Source organism: Eufriesea mexicana, unplaced genomic scaffold (genome assembly GCF_001483705.2).
Source record: "Eufriesea mexicana isolate 0111107269 unplaced genomic scaffold, ASM148370v2 scaffold2928, whole genome shotgun sequence".
Taxonomy (NCBI): Eukaryota; Metazoa; Arthropoda; class Insecta; order Hymenoptera; family Apidae; genus Eufriesea; species Eufriesea mexicana.
In genome coordinates, this window is record NW_016911035.1 from 504,660 (window position 1) to 523,075 (window position 18,416).

Below are 18,416 nucleotides of genomic sequence, written 5' to 3' on the forward strand. Positions count from 1 at the left end.
AAGATTATTGCTTAGTAATAAGTTAGTAATTCAATGATTGACACATCGAGATGCTCGAGGTACGAAATCTGGGAAACCTTTTCAATTGTTTCCCAATTACCTATATATATTTATATATATACTCTTTATGCGTATTAGTGTTAAAATATCAATACATCACACTTGAAGATTTACAGAAGAAGCCAACATTTTTATTTTCATGGCTCTGCATTTCGAAAAGAGATATTTTTTTATTACACCGAGTGCAGGTACTGGAAGGGTTTGGGGTACTGAACACTTTAACATTGGACCTGTAAGAGTACTCTCAGCATGCCCTCCACGATTTTATTCAATTCGCGTCGTTTTAATTACCTGAAACGATATCGAAGCAATGAAAATACAATTAGAACCCTCGTACTTACGATTAAACACATTAAGTAATTGTTACGAACTTGCATAATTCGAGCATCGATTGGAAATAATTTTGAATAACGAAGAAAAGACTATTATTATACTTTGGTCCCTCCATAATGTGATAATCCATAAAATCGATCAGCTGTATACTTTTACGGGCCCCATAGTTTTGTTTTTTTTTTTTTTTTTTGGCACGATTACTAAGGAACACGCATTATAAATTCAAACAGTGGTAGGTTCTTGACCCTCGTACTAAATTTTCGTACAATCAACTTGAGCTTGATTTTTCCTGGACACGATTATTCAAGATTGTCACGTACACGGGTGATTGTATTTATCGTAGGATTACATTGTTAACGAAACAAACGCAAAAAGAAGAAAGAAGAACAAAAAGGGGGAGAGAAAACAAGTAAGGGGGATGTAAAAGCAGGTAATATTCTCAGGTATCGGGTTATCTGAAGATTTCCCCTCGTTCTTTCACATTTTACCAAATATAAATTATCGAGATTAGATTTATTTATCTCGATGAAGGATATACTTGTACGTGTCAGGAGTGAACTAGCACAGGAGGGAAAAATATTGCAATAGGAAGTTATTTTTCCCCATACGTTATCGTTATACTCTACGCGGCAGTTGATTTTCCATTTTCGTACGACGCGTTCGTATAATTATTTATCTCTTCGGGGGTGTCCGGATTCGACGGGTGAACTGCGGGGCTCGAGGGTCGAGAACACTCTGATTTCTGAATAAAGTTTGTACTCGTGTCTAGGTGGGCAGATTCAGAACTGGACTCGTTTCTAGAGAACAACGCGTCGTGGATAGCACTCGATGTCCTAGTGTTGGTTGGTGACGAGGACGAAGAGGAGGTGGACCGAGTGATTTTCAGCTCCGACTCGACAGGACTAACGTTACCGTGCATATCGTCTTCTTCGAACAGTTTTCTCAAATTGTTGCCGAGTTTCGCGTCATCGGCATTCACGTTCGACTCCGCCATAATAGTCAAGGCTAATGATTCCGGGGCTTTCTTGCCTCGAGCACTGTTTCCCAATTCGCTTAATGGAATTCCAAATTCACGAGTGGCCCATACGTCGTAGCTAGGGCTGCACGACGAGCCACGAGGGAGTTGGGTGACTTTCGTTTTTCTCGCGTCTTCCATGGAATGCCATCGATGGGATCGCGAGATCGAGGATCCTGGCGCGATCGTGTTTAAACTGTTTGTCGGCACTATCCGATGAGGAAACCTCGGCGATCCTCGAATTTTTTCCCGCGATGAACTTTGGCTGGTGCTCGCTTCTGCAAAAGAACCATTTCGCTTAATTCGCACATGGCGAGAAGTTTCTTTACAATTTGCTAGACTCGCCAGAGTCGACGTATCGGAAATGAAGCGATACGTTTTATCGCGAAACGGCTGGCAAAAATGAAGAGTTTGGGAGTGTACTTACTGGGCGGTAGGCTGAAATTGACTCTTGGTTCACTGTACTCTTTACGACGTAGCCCCAAGCTTAATCTGCGATCTTCTTCGCTAGTAATACTAATTATTGGTCCTGAACCACATCGAGGATGAGGCGAACGAGTGCCTTGGGCATTAACCTGACAGGTAGATGCAGCTTTCGTGTCTGGTACCAGACCGGCGATGTAGCCCATGTGAACCCGTAGTGCCGATGCTACACCTATGGGATTTCGATACGGTTAGTTGCTTTCGATACCTTCGGGATTTCTGTATCACGCGATTTGCGTGTCCCGTTATTATTTGCCAGATTTATCTGCGGTATACATATTTACCCGTAAACGAGGCAGTCGAAGTCTTCCTGCTGGTAGGACGACTACCGAAAAGGCTGAAGAGTCGCTGGAAAACGCCCAAACGGTTTGGTCCTTCCGTCTCTCTTCGCTGGTGAAGTTTGTAAATATCCGCGAGACTTCTCCTGGTCCCATCCGGTTCCAAGTCCGGCTGACTGCTAAACGCTACAGTACCGCGGCGTATTCCTAATTTAAAGAAGAGTCAAGTCGATACGTCCAGTCTACCTGTCGCAGCTAATATTTCCCGAGATTCCGCTCGATGAAACGAATCGAAACGGTGGAGCAGAAGCGAAAGCAGGTGCTAAGACATCGTAGAAGAGGAAGGAGGAGAACCGTTCGTCATTCTCGAATGTCTAAATGAAATCCTCGTATTTACACGCGACTAATAGATCAGGCTGCCTTTCGGTACATCCGTACGAGTGTCGACGGTGTTCGATCGACAAGCTCGGTGTTTACGAATTTCTTGCAAGAACAAATGTACGTGCCGCTTGAAATATTTGCACATTTGACCGGCTCACCGTCGAGATTGTCCATCGATTTTATTCAGCACGGTGTCATTGCATTCCGAAACACGGTGTGAAACGTGCAATTTAACGTGCAGAGCAGGGCGTATGCATGTACATACCCTTGTCAGGGACTTGTCCGAACTTGTCAAGGGGTTTGGGACTCGGAGCTCGGGGAAATACGAGTGCAGTGTGTGTAGTGTCTCGAATGGCAATTAATATGTCAGGGATGTATGAACTATGTTCTCAAGCTCTCGCAAGCTGGTGATACAGACCAATGACAGGCTGGCAATCAGACTGGTTTCGTATTAACTGTATCACTTGCAATCGTAAATAGCAGTCGACTACGAGATCTTCGCGAGTTCGAATTATCACTATTAATAGCGATAGTTCGTGGCTTCGGACTGACAGTGTGAGAAACTCGTACTTGCGGCGAACAATTACATTTTCTTTATTATTAACAAACGCGGGGGAATATCGCTTCGCAATCACAGTTTCCATGCAATATTTTCGTTCGCAGACAGTGTAAGCCTGTTCAACGGGAGTCATCGATTTGGATTGCGGCACAAACTAACTGATCGAAATGATTTTCTCATTCTAATTCCCTCTATCGTCTCGGCAAGTTCCTCAAATATCGACACAAGCATGTAAAATCGTTCAAACAATTGCGTGCAATAAACGGAATTCTGTCACCTTTCTCGAACACCTGAACGACGGAAGGACGACGATGCGAGAAGAACATTAATTATGTATATCGATCCTTCTTTCTCCCCTAGCTGAGAATTGTTTATTCATCGTGCAAACTCGAAATGGAAGAGATACGGCTCGGTCGAGGGTAACGAATGTCGAAAGGACCTTCGACCTCGAATTCGTCACACGGATTTATTTGCACGATGAATCTTGAAGCATGTGACGAAGAATCTCACTCACCGGACGAATCGGCGGATGGCCAGCTAGCCCTAGGGATGACTGGTGGGAGGACGCTGAGCAATAACAAAGGTAGACCACCCCCGATGCTGGGATTGCGCTGCGGAATCGATGCGCTTGACGAAGCGTGCGATGGTTCAACCGGTTCCTGTGCCAATTGTTTCTCCAATCTGGCCAATTCCAGTTCCAGCTGTGCCATTTCACGACGATACACACGATTCTGCACTTCCACGCGGTATTGAAGCTCGCTGTTGCGCCATGAAATATCATTTTGGTTAAATTCGTGGAAAAGTAGCCGCATACCGGCGTCGCGGGCTCGTCAGCGCGACGCGAGTCACTCTTCTACCACCGTACTTCCGATAACGGAACAATATCTAACGGGTTTTCATCGGGAACTTTAAACGTTCATCGTAATGCGATCTCTTTTCTCTTCTCGAATTCGATATCGAATAAATTCTCAATGGGAAATTCAATAAACTTCCCCTCCCCCCTGTGTGGGGATCGTTGGAACGAAAATTCAGTGAAAGTCGGTAGGTGAATAAAATATGACGAACGATATCTGTGACCTGGTTTGAAACGAACCATTTCTTTATACCGTTAGGAATAACGCGAAGAGTTCAGCTACCGGGATTCGATAAAGGGATATCGTCTCGAGTTAGATCCGTTCGAACGATTAGTTACCAAACGAGAGACCTTTATCGTTGCCATTGACCACCGACGCCATTGTGCTTACCCTTTTTCTTCGCTCCGATTTTTCCATCTTTCCATTTTCCGATTTTCCACTCGCCTTCGATCCCTTTTCCCTTATCCGACAGCCAGTTACCATCGTATCGCGACAGAGCTATGGAGGCTACTTACGTTCTATCGTCGGTCACGAATCTTCTCGTATTGCACTCGATCTTCAGGCCGAGACTTTGCACGACTGGATCGGCCCTTTCGCCAGCTAGGATGTTCGTCAATTGGGGAAGGAAGAGCAACGCCAGCGTCGCGGTCGTGGAAGCCAAGATTAGAGCGGTAATTGTAACGAAGGCCAGGGTTGCACGATCGGACATCAAATTGGCCAAAACTACCACGATCCCAGAGGTAATCACCACGAAATAAACGCTCATGCCGATGTACTGCGAGTCGTTCAAGGCTGGTATTTTCACGTGTCTGGAATAATACGAAGGAATAAAGAAGAAGAAAAGAGACGGATAACGTAAATGTAGGGTTATTAGCGAGATTATTTTCGAAGGACTTAAGCTACCGATGAAATTGCCTTAATTTTACAACGGCCGAATCGATACTTTCCGTTATTACGTCCTTGAATCGGTCTTGCAACGTTTAATATCAATAGTTCAACGACAATACTCCGGCAAAAAGAGGAAACATCTTTGCTAATGAACGCCCTAATGGCATCCCTCATTAAACTCCAATTCCGTTTCGACTGCGCCTCTCCAATTGCGAGCTCCACGTGGACAGATTCCCCGGAGCGTTTGTTTTAACGAACTTTTACTCACATCGTAAAATCGTATTATAAAACTGTGCCACATTTGAAATTTACAGGGTGACCCAATATTTTTACCTCGTCTCCCAAGCCATGTATACACCGACGATCAGCAATAGACCTTTGTACACGTAAAGTGCGCCCAGCCAGCTGTTCGTGTGTTGCGATCGGCACACCTCTACCTGCGCCCAAAAAGCAACGATGTAAATTAATTGGTTATCGCTGGTTAAAGCGAACGCTATCGATATCTTAATGATGCTCTCTACCAAGGTTGCTTAAGGGTGAGGATGAAATTCTTTTCGACGCCGTTTCGTTTTCGATACCTGAGGTTGGTAGACTACGCCTCTGTCCTGCGGGCTAATCTCCAGAGTTAGGTTTCGCAGATGGCGTTGCATGGGGTCGAAAGTCACCCACAGAGTCACCACGAGGCCGTCTATCAGTAGAAGCACGCAGATTAAGCTTATAAGCTGGGTATCTTGAAGTAGCTGCAAGTAGCACGACTGTACAGGCGCTTTCCGTCTGCGCTGGACAGGATTCGCGCTAGCGAATCGTTCGTCAGTGACGTTACGCGTCAACTGGATTTCCCAGAGTATATCGTACCTTGTTCTTGACAACGCCGCTCTTGCTCCTGGTGAAAATCCGGTGAACGCGGTAGGTCTTGGTAAACATTGATCCGAAAGCTAAGGAAAAGCCGGCAGATAACAAGTACACCCTCGCCTGAAAAGCAACGCGACGCAACTGTGAATTCCTCCTCGAGGGGATGAGCTGACGGTAAGACTAACTACTGGTAAATAGAAAAGAAACGCATGCTCACGGTGCAGACTGTGGGATAATAATCATTGCTGTCCGGAAGAGTGGCGTGATCCAAGCCCAAAAGTATCACGGCACCGTAGACCAAACCGCAGCCGACAGCGGCCATATTGTTCAATCTAGGACTCGAAAGCTTTATGCTCCTGCCGGTCATACGGAACGGAACATTGCTCTAGAATTCTGCCATGATCGATAGGATACTATCCAGCCACGCGAGACTTACTTGTGTTTTCGAAAATGTAAATTGAAGGCCAGGAAAACGAGCGCCAAAGTGACACCGACGCTGGCGAGGCAAGTAACCGCAAGAAAAGCCGCAGGTGCTACGGTTACCACTCTTAACCTGGCCGTAAGAAAAATAACCCATTTGGTATTCGTAGAGCGTTCTCGAATAGTAATAAACTCGTAATGGAGGTTGTAGCGAATCTCGCGAATGGCAAGGAAAGTCACGGATGCTCGTTCTTTCGGCTTTACAATCCGTGCAGCGGATTGTAATCCGTTTTATAATCCTCTAACTCATCGTCTCTCTCGCGCCTGCATTTGCAAGGTACTTTCGAGAATACGCGGGTTACGAAACATTTTCGTGGGAAAACGATAATCAAATTTCGCTAACCCCGGGATAGTGTTGAGCCGTGATTCGGAATTCCGTTTCATCCTTCGTATCGAATCTCGGGATTTATACGTCGCGTGGTAAGGATCCCATAAGAATTTGACAAGAGGAACTTTTATCGCTATTTTATGCGAATTGGCAGCGTAATTGAATCGCTGTGAAATCGCTGTCAACGTTGCTAAATCCTCGTTACTTTCTAGGTCTGCCGAATCTGTCGCGTCAACGTTTGCCACGCGAATAATTCTGTTATTAGCATACAGAGTCGATAACGTGGACCATGAACGATTATACGGTTAGAAATGGCGCATCCGATATCGACGCTTTCATTCCCCTGCAGCGTTTCCAAGTGTATCCATTAGCGTCAGGCCATTTATTTATTATTAGTTGTATAATTAAACACGTAAGGTACGGTTTGATTATCGTACGCTACGTTCGCGTGTGTATAATTCTCAATTAACGATACGTCGATAACCGATTTCGCGTGGCGGAAGAGCAAAATGCTAGTCGATATGCGCAATTGTTCGGATCTGCCGTGATAATTAGATTTCGATGTTCAGAGAGGACGTATGGTTGATAAAATTGGACGAAACGTTACGTACCGGAAAACCCTGCGGGCCGCAGGAGGATGCCCGTCCGGCCATCTCGTCATTGCGCATTCCGGGCAATTCATTATCAACTTTCCATCTTCCGGGCTGAAGATGGCTATCCTTGACATAACGTGGCCTGCAAGTGGGAAACCGTGAGGACTCTCCTGCTTTGGTACAAACGAACGACTACCCGGCGAATGAAATAATCGGTCGAGAAGCTGCCATTTCGTGCAAATGGCAACGATCGGGACGAGATTTTAATTGCTCCCGCTTTCTTAATTTCTTCGCTCCGTCCGTGTTTTTCGCCCGGACAAATTGAATTATTCAAGGCTTTAATCTTGGCAGAAGCGCGTTGTAATTATTTCAATTCCACGTTCCTTCCGAGAAACTCGTTTCGTGTCACTGATTCGACGGAATGAATCCCGGAGCTTACGATACAACAATAATAAGTTTCGTGACGTGCAAGGAGCGTGGAATTATCGAGAAGAAGGACTGATAAAGTCGAAAGTTTAATTTCCACCCTTATTCCTCTCGCATCCGATGGAAATCCGTTCTCCTATAAAATACCTTTTTCCAGTCTAGCTTCACCGTTTGCACGACGCAGCCGATAAAGTCGAATATACATATGTACACCGAGCTTGCGAAGAGGGAACGAATCGAGGGTATAGAATTCCTATTTACCTTGATATAACCGCGTCTAAACGACAGGCTCGCCTAGGATTAGGATCTAGATCACTTTTTTCCCGACAGTTTACGGAACAACGCGTTCAAATGGATTCGATTTAACATTGGCAAACGAATTTCTAGGCGTGTTACGTAAGCCCTGTCCAAAATTGCAAACGAAAGATACCACGGTTGGTCGCTTCGTTGAGAAAAGTTCTATCAAGCTATCGTCTTGCTACGATTCACAGACGAGGCGGTATCGGAATTTTTCTCATCAGCTTAATGACAGCAGCCGAATAATAATACTCATTTTGTTCCATTTTCATCCTCCGCGTACCGGCGCGCGGTTATTTCCGAGGACCGAAGATAAAGGAGGTCGACCGATCGCTTTTTAAGGATTGCATTCGCGAAAACTGCCAACGCGTATCCTGCCAGCGTGTCTATCCTGTAAGCTTCAAGCGAACTTCATGCCTTTTCCACTCCAACACCCATCGCAATTTCTTTCGCCAATCGAATTACCTCGAGCTTAAACTACGATCCAGCTCGCAACCGTTCTTTAACTTTGCGAATCCGTTTTCGCAGCTTTTTGCCAATTCATCGTGCGATATCGCGCTAGCCTTCGCGATACAGCGAGCTCGTAAAATCGGCGAGAGAACAAAGTTTACGTCGTTCGTGGCGCTGAGTTAGGGCAAATTTGCGGCAGCACCGAGGAAATCAGTTCTGCTCGAGCGTATTCGCTTTCCAACGCGGAAAATTTCTTACCCTCGTCATAGCATTCCGTTCCTGAAAGCTTCCGTATCTCGGAAGTCTCAATTTTATAGTCACCGGTACGTCTTTAATACCTCTTTCTCGAAGACCTCGTTCGAAAGTCTTATTCGATCAACAACCCCTCTCTGCTTTTCCCTCCGCCTTCCCTTTTAATCATCGAACGGTCGAGCACTTTGAAATAAATCGAGCATGCCGCGTTCTCGTGCATCGACAGTACTTACGACTTTATAAATACTCATAGTCCGCATAATACGATCTTCGCTCCGCCTTACGCAACGTCATATTTGCATCCGCAGTTACTTATCGCCGTGCTCGTCTTCGTAAATGCCGAGCGACTATTCCCAGCCATTTCTCCGACCGTGGAATTGCACGTTCGCGATTTACGCTTTCCAGTTGCGTGCTTTTTTCATTTTTCGCGACTATACGAGTTAGCCCCCCGTTGCCATTCGACCGTTCTAAGCTACTCGGCGCCAACTGCTGATACGGAACGGGGGAAACAACGGAACAGAGAAGATCATTTCGGCTCGTAGGACATAACCGTTTGTTTTACCTTCGTAACGCGTGTCCGTGTAACCGAAACAACGACTACGACTACAGCGTTTACGACATCTCCCGAAACGACCAGATAAGGCAACTGCACCCGCAGTCTTTTTCCATTTCACTCGCTTTTCATTAGCCGCGGAGTCGGGAAATGATGGAATCGACGGTGCAATTTCAGAGTCATATCTCGCGACTGGAAGCAGGCACGAGACATGTCTCGCGACGTTCTTGCGACTGCGATTTTCTCTGCCTTGCCAAGGGAGTAAACAAGAGCGACGAACCTAATCTCGATCGTTATACACGGATAGGAAGATCAGAGGTGGACTGTGACGATGCGTAAAAGGAGGAAGGAAAGAACAGGACGGTTCTTTTTCTTCTCTTCCCTGTGGCCGGGATTATGCTTGAAAGTTAAATCCGCGGCTCGCGCCAATGTGACTATATCCGCTACAGGATTTGATGGATTACAGCCGTAGGATCTCGACTGTCGACTGGCTAGATGGATGAAAGGGTGTGTTGGAGGGAAACCGGAATAGAAAAAAAGAATGTACAGAATAGCGGGAACAGAAGGCGAGGGTAAAGGAGGAAACAGTTGATGGTATCCAATTTGTCCGAACCATCGGAGCTTCTTTGTGAACACGGTTGCCTATCGCTGGCGGAAATTCGTGCCAGTTCGTTGACTTTATCAGAAATCGATACCCGAAACGCGGTTCAGAAAAAGGAGCTGCTTCTTCGAAGCTCGGGCAAGGTTAACGAGCTAAACGACAAGCCGTGTATATCGTTCGGCTATAGGAATTGCGCGAAAGTGGTTGGAAAACCGGTCGATTCGCTCGATTCCCTCGGGTGTGCACTCTCCTTCACCCCGACTTTCGTATCTTATAGAATCGTCACAGCGAAAGACAGAAATCCTTCGACCCCTTGTCATCCGGCTCGTTTCCCCGCTGTACGGCTACGTACACAGAGAGGTGAACGTTCCCAGCGGGAAGATCGTAACAGGTTAGAAAGCACCGAGTACTAAAACAGATAACGAGCAACCGCTTTGGAAGTTGCTTAATGTACTCGCCAAAAACGACGGAGAAATTGCGCGTTTCGGACATGTCTCGGGTATTCCATTGCTGGATATCGGACGAGCAGTGTAAAGATGTAGAGAAGCGATGGAGGATCATTTTCTATCGAGGCTTTTAAGAGATTGCTCGACCATCGTCCAACGAGATATTCGTGGAACAAGGGGTACATAATGAAGGACAGAGGAAGAAGCGTGGAAAGAGCGGAGAAGGGTATAATGAATCTCGGGCCGAGTTTCATGGCGCTTAGAACGATGTGGACACTTACTTCGTCAACGGGGGATCGATCTCCGATCACGGCGAGAGGAAAGGACGTTGCGAAAACGAGCGAAAGGTATGGGGAAGTTCGATTTACTTCGATTACGGATCGTTTATTCGACCAAGCGAATAAAAGTGGAAAGAGGGAAGGAAAATTTTGGGAAAAATGGGACACGAATGGCGGATCGAGGTTACACGACTCGGGAGAAAGCTCGATCTCGCGAGGACCTGCAAACGCCTGTTCGCGAGGATGGCGTTTCGGGGCCACTGAAAGGACGCGCTTGCGTGGTCGCCGAGAATTCTGCTCGCGATTCTTAAAACGTGTCGAGACAGACTAACTCGCGACAATTTACACGAGTGACATTTGTCGAGATAAAGTTGGCCGGAAAAAGTCTAACACGATATATTCATTGGTCGTGTTCGGTGTTGCCCGGACGCGAGGTTACCTCTTGGTCGGAATGACGATTAATACGAACTCGTAGTAATACATTCCGGCTCCTCTTGTTTTCTATCTCCGGTTTTTCTGCTTTCTCAGGCACGCTCCCTTTCGCTGCCGATTCCTGAGGGTCCTCTCTCATTAATTATTCATCGGCTTCTTACCGACATCCGGCGGGTAGAATGGCAAACATCTTTGCTCGTGTTCGCACGAAGCTCACGCCGATCTCGTTTCGTGCTTTAGATCGCGGATCCGAGCAGCAGTAGTCTTTGCACCGGCGAACACACGGAAAGCCACACGCGCGCCACGCCGACGGTCCTTATGGCTCTTTCAACTTTCGTTCCCACGCTAGAGCTTTCAAATTCTTCCATGCGCCACCTTCCTTCTGCGATCCTCCTAACGCCGAGCATAATTATTCCCGCAAGATTCGACATCGACGTTTTCCGCGTTAGTCCCGTCAGCGTCCACACAGTCCGATCGAACCCCCGATATTCTCCCGTTTCGCGGAACAACGTTATTCATCGAACAATGTTTCCGCGCGCAGCGTTAATTACGCTCTCGCAGTATCCTAAACACCTACCGGTTTCGCTCTCGCGACGAGCTAAGTGCAGAGCCGGTTTAATTGTCCCGTGTTTAAACAGCTCGACGTAGGTGTGCGGTCGATCGACGCTGAGTCGAGTCCGGTTTCCGTCTCGAATGTCGAATTATCGCGTGGTCCAGCCGTGCTGGATCAGGACCGGGCGTAAAATATCCGCGTGACAAAGCAACCTGTGTCGCGAATCGCGCGTCTCCACTCGTAAAGAGGAGTTACTCGTTCATTTTCGCCTTTTCCACTCTGGCGCTGCGCTCGTGCAGCCGCTGTTACTCGCGTTATGAAAAAAACACTAAACTGGAGCGTCGAAGCGAAGCTACGAGTCAATGAGCGCATGGCATATTTGCATGGCACTTTGTGTCGCGGACTTGCCATTTCGTTTGCAATTTATTTCGCAGCTCGCGCAGCGTGTACCTTGGCACGGGTAGAAGCACGGCTACGAAGGATCTCTTTAAATCGGGTATACAACCCTCCGTTTCCGTGCTTTCGAATCACGCGCGCGAGCGTTGGTTGGCGTCCGCGTGGGTATATTTCGTGGACGAAATTGACGGGTCGTTCTAATAAGATAGCGACATAAATGGACGCAACGGGGAACGAGAGATCGGCGTGCCTAACAGCTCGGACAGCCGTACGCAGGGCGTGTAACGGAGCAACGCATCGCGACGAAACGTACCGCTATCGTGCCGACTGAAATCATATCGTCGACTGGACGTTGAACAATGGGAATACCGTAAACGAGCGCATCCTCTAGTTTAAACGTGTCAGTTAAACTCAACGCGCACGGTGTGCTGCACCGTTAGGAACGCACAATTGTCGGCGTTTTCCAGCCCGGTTGCCCGATTCGCCGCATCACGCGTGCATCTTTACTCGCCTATCAGCGATAAAGTTTACTCACCGTGCATCTGGTAGAACGCCGTGATGCCCACTCGGTCGGCGCCATCGAACGACACCGGTCCCTGAAACCAGCGAATCGACCGATTCGTTTCAATCCCGATGAAAAGTCGTTAGCGAGAATAGTTTGCGAGTTCTTACCGAGACTCCGACGAAACGCAAAAGTTTCAGCTGATCCAACAATCGCATCGCGATGTCCTTCCTCGCGTGCGTATACTGCGTTATGCTCGCGTTGTCCTGGTTCAGGAGATCCTCCGTCTTCTCCAAAGCTAGCGCCATGGCCCAGACGGCGTCATAGGTCTGTCCCGCGTATTTCGAGTGCGTCACGCCTCTTCTTGCCAATTCCGACGTGAACTTGCTGCTCGTCTAGGGGAAAGAATACGGTTCCCCGGTGTCAGGGATGATCGAACAACGATCCAAGTTCGCGCTCTACGTTGTCTCCGTGAACAAGGGATCGTTCTTATCTTTTTATCGAGTGTAATAGCAGTTACGACGAAGCTCGAGGTAATCCTTTGAAAATATGGGCGAGGTTTTCTCGCAGCGATCCTAGTTTGATAAAGCTTCCGAGACGAAGATTAAATAAAAAGGAAAGTTGTAATCTCGGTGTTCCACGGCAGCGCTGAAGATTTCTTTTTCGTTCGCTTGTTTCCAGGGAGGAAGATAAATCTCGTTCGCGTTCGTAATGTCGCTATGCATCGTGGAGGGAAAAGTGCCGCGAGAGCTAACACTTTCGGACCTTAATACCGAGACAGTGAATAGCACCCTTTTCTCGAATAACGAGGACCCTTTGAGTATCCCCATTATTCCAGCGAAAAATCAATTTCCTTTTACCCGCTGCCGGGGAAAAGAAGAACGCGGCTTTCACGGATATTCTAGTTATTAACGAATTAATCGGTGCAGTTCGGTACGAGGGAAAAATCGGATAACTGGATAGAGCTTGTTCCTACGTGTTCCAGAGCGTTTCTCTTTCGATGCAACGTGCCATCTGGACGAGAAATTACAAGACAGATGCACCGATGACTTTGTTCTTCGTTAGCGAACGGTGATTATTTTCGTGGAAGCTTCGTTTACGCGTTTATCATATTTTCGTGGAAATCCGTTAACGCGCGTGTCCAGCCTGGAGATGAATGGGCCAGGGGAACCAATTACGGGAATTTCAGTGTTGAACGGAGAGACATATCGGTTTTCCCGAGTCGAAATTCAGGTCGTGGCGACGATGGTTGTCTCTCGCGGGCTGGAACGCACAGCTTCTATCCTGCGACATTTCGCGTCTCAGGATATGCAAATCGGACAATCGACGTACGTACGTCCCGACCCGTCTTCCTTTTTGATTCCGATATCGCGGGAGCAGGCGGGACCGCGAATTTCTATTTTTCCACGTACGCGCGCGCGTAAATATTCGGAATAGTCGAGTGCGCGCGGAATTATTCATGACGGGGTTTGAAAAAGTAGAAAGTAAACGGTGCCGTAACGACCGCGAACGACCGAGGATTGGATCGGTTTCAGCGATCGGATAGAAAAGTTCGCCACGTGGAAGAAGCGTAACCAATTTCGGGACACGTTCCGCTCGAGTTTCATCGGATCCCGGCTCCTCCCTCGTGAAACGTAATTAGCGGCATGTGAGTTCGTCATTAGCTCGATTGCTCGAACGTGGAAAGTTCGATACGAGGAAGCTGCTGGCCATTATCACGTTCCTTCTGCTGTGCCGTTTCACCGACACCCCTCTCTAATGGACGCGAAAACAGGTCTGCGTGACTACGTATGCAGCGATAATGACCATGTACGCGGCAAGACTGCGCGTTTCTTCGTTAACGCCTTTAATTCTCGCCAGCCACGTTGCGCGTAATTATTAACCCATTAACTACTGTAGGCGCCTATGGGCGCTTAGGAATTTTGCGTTTGTGACACGGAGGGCGCCCATAAGCGCTTAGAAATTTTGCGCTTGTGACACGGAGGGCGCCCACAAGAGCTTAGAAGTTTTGCGTTTGTGACACGGAGGGCGTCTAAGGGCGCTTGGAAATTTTGCGCTTGTGACACGGAGGGCAGCTTAGAAATTTTGCGTTTGTGACACGGAGGACAGCTTAGAAATTTTGCGCTTGTGACACGAAGGGCGCCCACAAGAGCTTACAAATTTTGCGTTTGTGACACGGAGGGCGTCTAAGGGCGCTTGGAAATTTTGCGTTTGTGACACGGAGGGCAGCTTAGAAATTTTGCGTTTGTGACACGGAGGACAGCTTAGAAATTTTGCGTTTGTGACACGAAGGGCGTCTAAGCGCGCTTGGAAATTTTGCGTTTGTGACACGGAGAGCGCCTATGGGGGCTTAGAAATTTTGCGTTTGTGACACGGAGGGCGCCCACAAGAGCTTAGAAATTTTGCGCTTGTGACACGGAAGGCGCCCACAAGAGCTTAGAAATTTTGCGCTTGTGACACGGAGGGCGCCCACAAGAGCTTAGAAATTTTGCGCTTGTGATACGGAGGGCGTCCACAAGAGCTTAGAAATTTTGCGTTTGACACGGAGGGCAGCTTAGAAATTTTGCGTTTGTGACACGGAGGGCGCTTGTTTTCGCAAAAATGGCGCACATCGTAACTGAAATCCTGCCGTATGGTACGGTCACTGCGTATCAAAATCTGCCGTAGTCAAGGGATTAAGTATCCCGGCGTTAGTGCCCAACGAGACCCGATCGCGGGAAGAAACTCGGGTCCGAGCTCGGGGTCGAGTAAGAGCCATAGGTGAGAAAATATCTCGACCAAGGATCCCTATCGAGAAAAGGTCACTTCGTCCCGAAGAATTTTCCGGCGGAAAGTTCCGTTCGCTAATTTAGGACGGAACTTTTTATCGCAAACGAGCCGGCGACTGGAAAAGTACTCACCAGACCCGACGAACTAATTTCGTTGCCTAAGGCAGAGCCGTGACTCTCGACGATAATCAACCCGTTCAGAGTTTGGGATAGCTGCGAGAGCGTACATTCCTCTGGTCCAGACTGCCACCGATTACCCTTCATTCCCGTCAAGTCGATCGTGTCACCTGGCAGAATCCATGCGTAATCCCCGCCGTGCATGCCCAGCTTCCATGCCTAATAACAGACAGAGAACAAAAGGAATCCGTGGAAGTAGCGAGCAACGGAGTCACGAAGTAGGTATTTAGCGAGGATGTCCGTCTGTCTTCGCGAGTCTAGCCAGCTCAGAGAGGTAGATAAGGCTAGTACCTCTAGAACTAGCTCTTACCGGCAGTTTCGCGCTTTTATGTTTCCCCGAATATATGGGTTACTCGGATAAGTCTTTTATTTCTGGAAAGGAGCGAGACCGGGGGGGAACTGGCGAGGGCGAGAGAGAAAAAGAGAGAGAGAGGGAGAGAGAGAGAGAGAGAGAGAGAGCGAGTTCGTTAGGGAGCAACGTTTTGCAGTTGAAAATTCTCTGCTAGACTCGCGTGCACCGTGAAATTAACGTCGTGTGGGCCACGTCCTCGCGACGCGTCGCGATACATCCGACTTCGAGGATCGATCGCGAAGTACGCTTGTCGAGGAGAAAGAGAAAGAGTTAACGGGGTCGCAGACGTTGCTACTGTAAAAAATTCCTGGGAATGCGGTTCGCATCTGGAAGGTCGAAGCAACGCGTCGGCATACCAGAAATATTTACGACGATCTCATCGGGAGACTGGACGATCGGAGTAATGAGAAATGACTCCGTGAAGGGGGTTGCTCTAAGACCCTTCTAGATGTCTGTATAAAATATATCCCATTTCGCGCATCGTCTGTTTTCTCCGCTTTCCCTCTTGCTACCATCCCACTTTTCCTCCGTTTATCCTCGTATACCGATTTATTTTCTCTAACCCGCAACATTTTCGGCCACATATATATGTATATATATATTTCGGCTACTAATAGAACGTGTCTTAGCAACGTCATTTGTCAGTCAAGATGACAAGAAACGGATCGTCGTTATGGTATTTTATCGCCTTGCTATCACCGACACCGTCGTATCATCTCTCGGAAGCTGGCCGGTTTTTACACGCTGTACCAGTAAAAACTTTTAACGCAGTGTTCCCTAATTAATTTCCCCTGCGCTTCCGAGTATCCTTATCCAGCTAGCGGAGCGGAGCCATCGCGTGGAATCGACGATTACGTTGGATCGCAGAATTTGCGGCGTCGCTATCTTTCCAGCACGGCCCGACTCTTCTAAAGCTTTTAAGACCGGAAAAAGGGATCGCTGGCCGGTTATCGGGAAATCGTCGTCGGTCCGTAGTTACGGCTCATTGTCTTTTGTCGCCCCGCACAGACGCCAAGTTGAAAAACTGGGTCGCGTTTGAATGGCGCGCCCTAGTCGCTGGAAGATCCAGCCTGTCACGTGAATTCGCGGCGTCGCGCTAAGAGACGCGTTGAAAATGGCAAAAAGGCGGCTGGAGTACGACACGATGGTATTCGCGGGTAGCGAAAAAGGGCGGACCAAGTACCGTTTCCGTTGCGTCGAACAGGCGCGTTTGCACGTAAATCGGGTGCCCGCACGCGTAGGTACAGTTAGCGTAGTAAACCGGTAATAGAGGGATACGGAGGAACGGAGCGCGCTTAGGAGTGGACGCAGCGAAATTGGCGCCGGGGACCCATTTACATTTGGGACCGTAAAAGGGGAAGATCTCGAATCTCGCTCGTCGTAACTGTTTTTAAATAAATTTCTCCGCAATTAGAGGACAACCGAACGGTTTAGCGATAAATTTTGTTCAGACATGTCACGGAACAAAGGATGCGTCCGCTATTTATAAACGATACCGTTCGAGGCTACGAGCTTCCGTGTAGGCGTTATCTGTATTTTCGGTTGATTTATAGCACAAACGTTTCCGCGTTCCTTGTTTCGTTGTATATACGCGCGAAGAAAGGGAAAAAGCCTTGCCTCTGAATATCGACGTAATAAACGGCCGATCCTGACCCGCGAATATTAAGCATCGGGAAAGTAACGAGCAACGCAATCGTTTGAATGGGAAAGATATGGATATCGTCGATCTAGTAGCCGCGAACGTCTATGTACGCGTTATTGCCTGCCGGCAATAGTTATTTTCTGACCGGCGATAATACAGCCGGCCAAGATGTCAGAGGCGCGTACCGATGAAAAATCGTTTTCATGAAACGAAGTACGGCTGCCCGGCTGCTTGCTGAATTTATACCTTTTTCTCCTCTTAATAAATCCCTAACGACGTATCTCGGCGGTATAGAAGACAAAGAGGGAGAGGAACGAATGGAAATGTAGCGAGAGCGAAAAATTTACATATTTATCCAGTATTTCCGTGCATTTCGTATAATATCTGAGAAAAAGCAAGGCGCGACAGCGACTCGTTTTCGAGCTGGATATACACGCGATGCGGGATTTCGCGAAACGCAAGCGAATTAAAGAGCACCGAGCGAAGGTTGAACTCTCGAAGTCGTTAGAATGCCAGCGACAGGTAGTAATCCGGCGATCGCCGTGTCCTACACGTCGCCAACGCAATTTCGTCTCGGTGTGCCGGCGTGTGATTGCAGAAATCGCTGCATGCAAGGGACGGCTTGTATACCGTCCAAGCGATACACGCGAAAATTAGAAGCGCGAGAGACTGACGTTCTGCCATTCCAACGCCAGAGGCATCGAAGGAATGATCCAGCCCTGCATCCTTTCCGTTTCTCCGCTAGTCCTCCACTGGCAATCAACTCACTCGCGGACCACGAATATCACTAGCTTTCGAATGATTAACGAGTGACGTCGGTGTAGCTAATTCGTCACGAAAACGCGATTTCCTATCGCCTCCAGCCGCCTTTCTTCCACCGTCTCTATCGCGCCGATTCGCACGTTCCGCGCGGAACATCGCCGACATTGATTACCTCGATTATCCGTCGTTATCGCTCGATCGAATTTACATGGTCGTCGCTGTGCGCAAACCGATTAGACACTTAAAAAGTTGTTCCATAAATAAGCTGCCGAGTAGCTGTACCGAACCGACCGGTCTTGAAATACAAAGCCATCCAGATGATAATAGCGACGAAGAATGTGTGTTCGTATACGCGTGACGAGAAGGGAGCGAGAGGGTGGAGAACGACAGAGAGAGAGAGAGAGAAATTGCGTCCTACTTCGACA

General features: G+C 47.9%; 1 protein-coding gene across 1 annotated transcript in view; it reads right to left on the bottom strand.

The window, feature by feature from the left end:
• Positions 1-18,416, bottom strand: part of GABA-B-R3 (gamma-aminobutyric acid type B receptor subunit 3) — a 36,028-nt gene continuing 17,612 nt past the window's right edge. Inside the window, exons 6-19 of the mRNA XM_017904641.1 lie at positions 15,191-15,394; positions 12,461-12,685; positions 12,324-12,384; positions 7,123-7,246; positions 6,140-6,256; positions 5,921-6,059; positions 5,707-5,823; positions 5,430-5,591; positions 5,185-5,288; positions 4,479-4,772; positions 3,624-3,868; positions 2,176-2,376; positions 1,836-2,063; positions 1-1,686 (exon numbers count right to left, since the gene is read on the bottom strand). Of these exons, the coding sequence (XP_017760130.1) occupies positions 1,016-1,686; positions 1,836-2,063; positions 2,176-2,376; positions 3,624-3,868; positions 4,479-4,772; positions 5,185-5,288; positions 5,430-5,591; positions 5,707-5,823; positions 5,921-6,059; positions 6,140-6,256; positions 7,123-7,246; positions 12,324-12,384; positions 12,461-12,685; positions 15,191-15,394 (2,892 nt within the window). The 3' untranslated portion in view covers positions 1-1,015. The remainder of the gene's footprint in view (positions 1,687-1,835; positions 2,064-2,175; positions 2,377-3,623; positions 3,869-4,478; positions 4,773-5,184; positions 5,289-5,429; positions 5,592-5,706; positions 5,824-5,920; positions 6,060-6,139; positions 6,257-7,122; positions 7,247-12,323; positions 12,385-12,460; positions 12,686-15,190; positions 15,395-18,416) is intronic.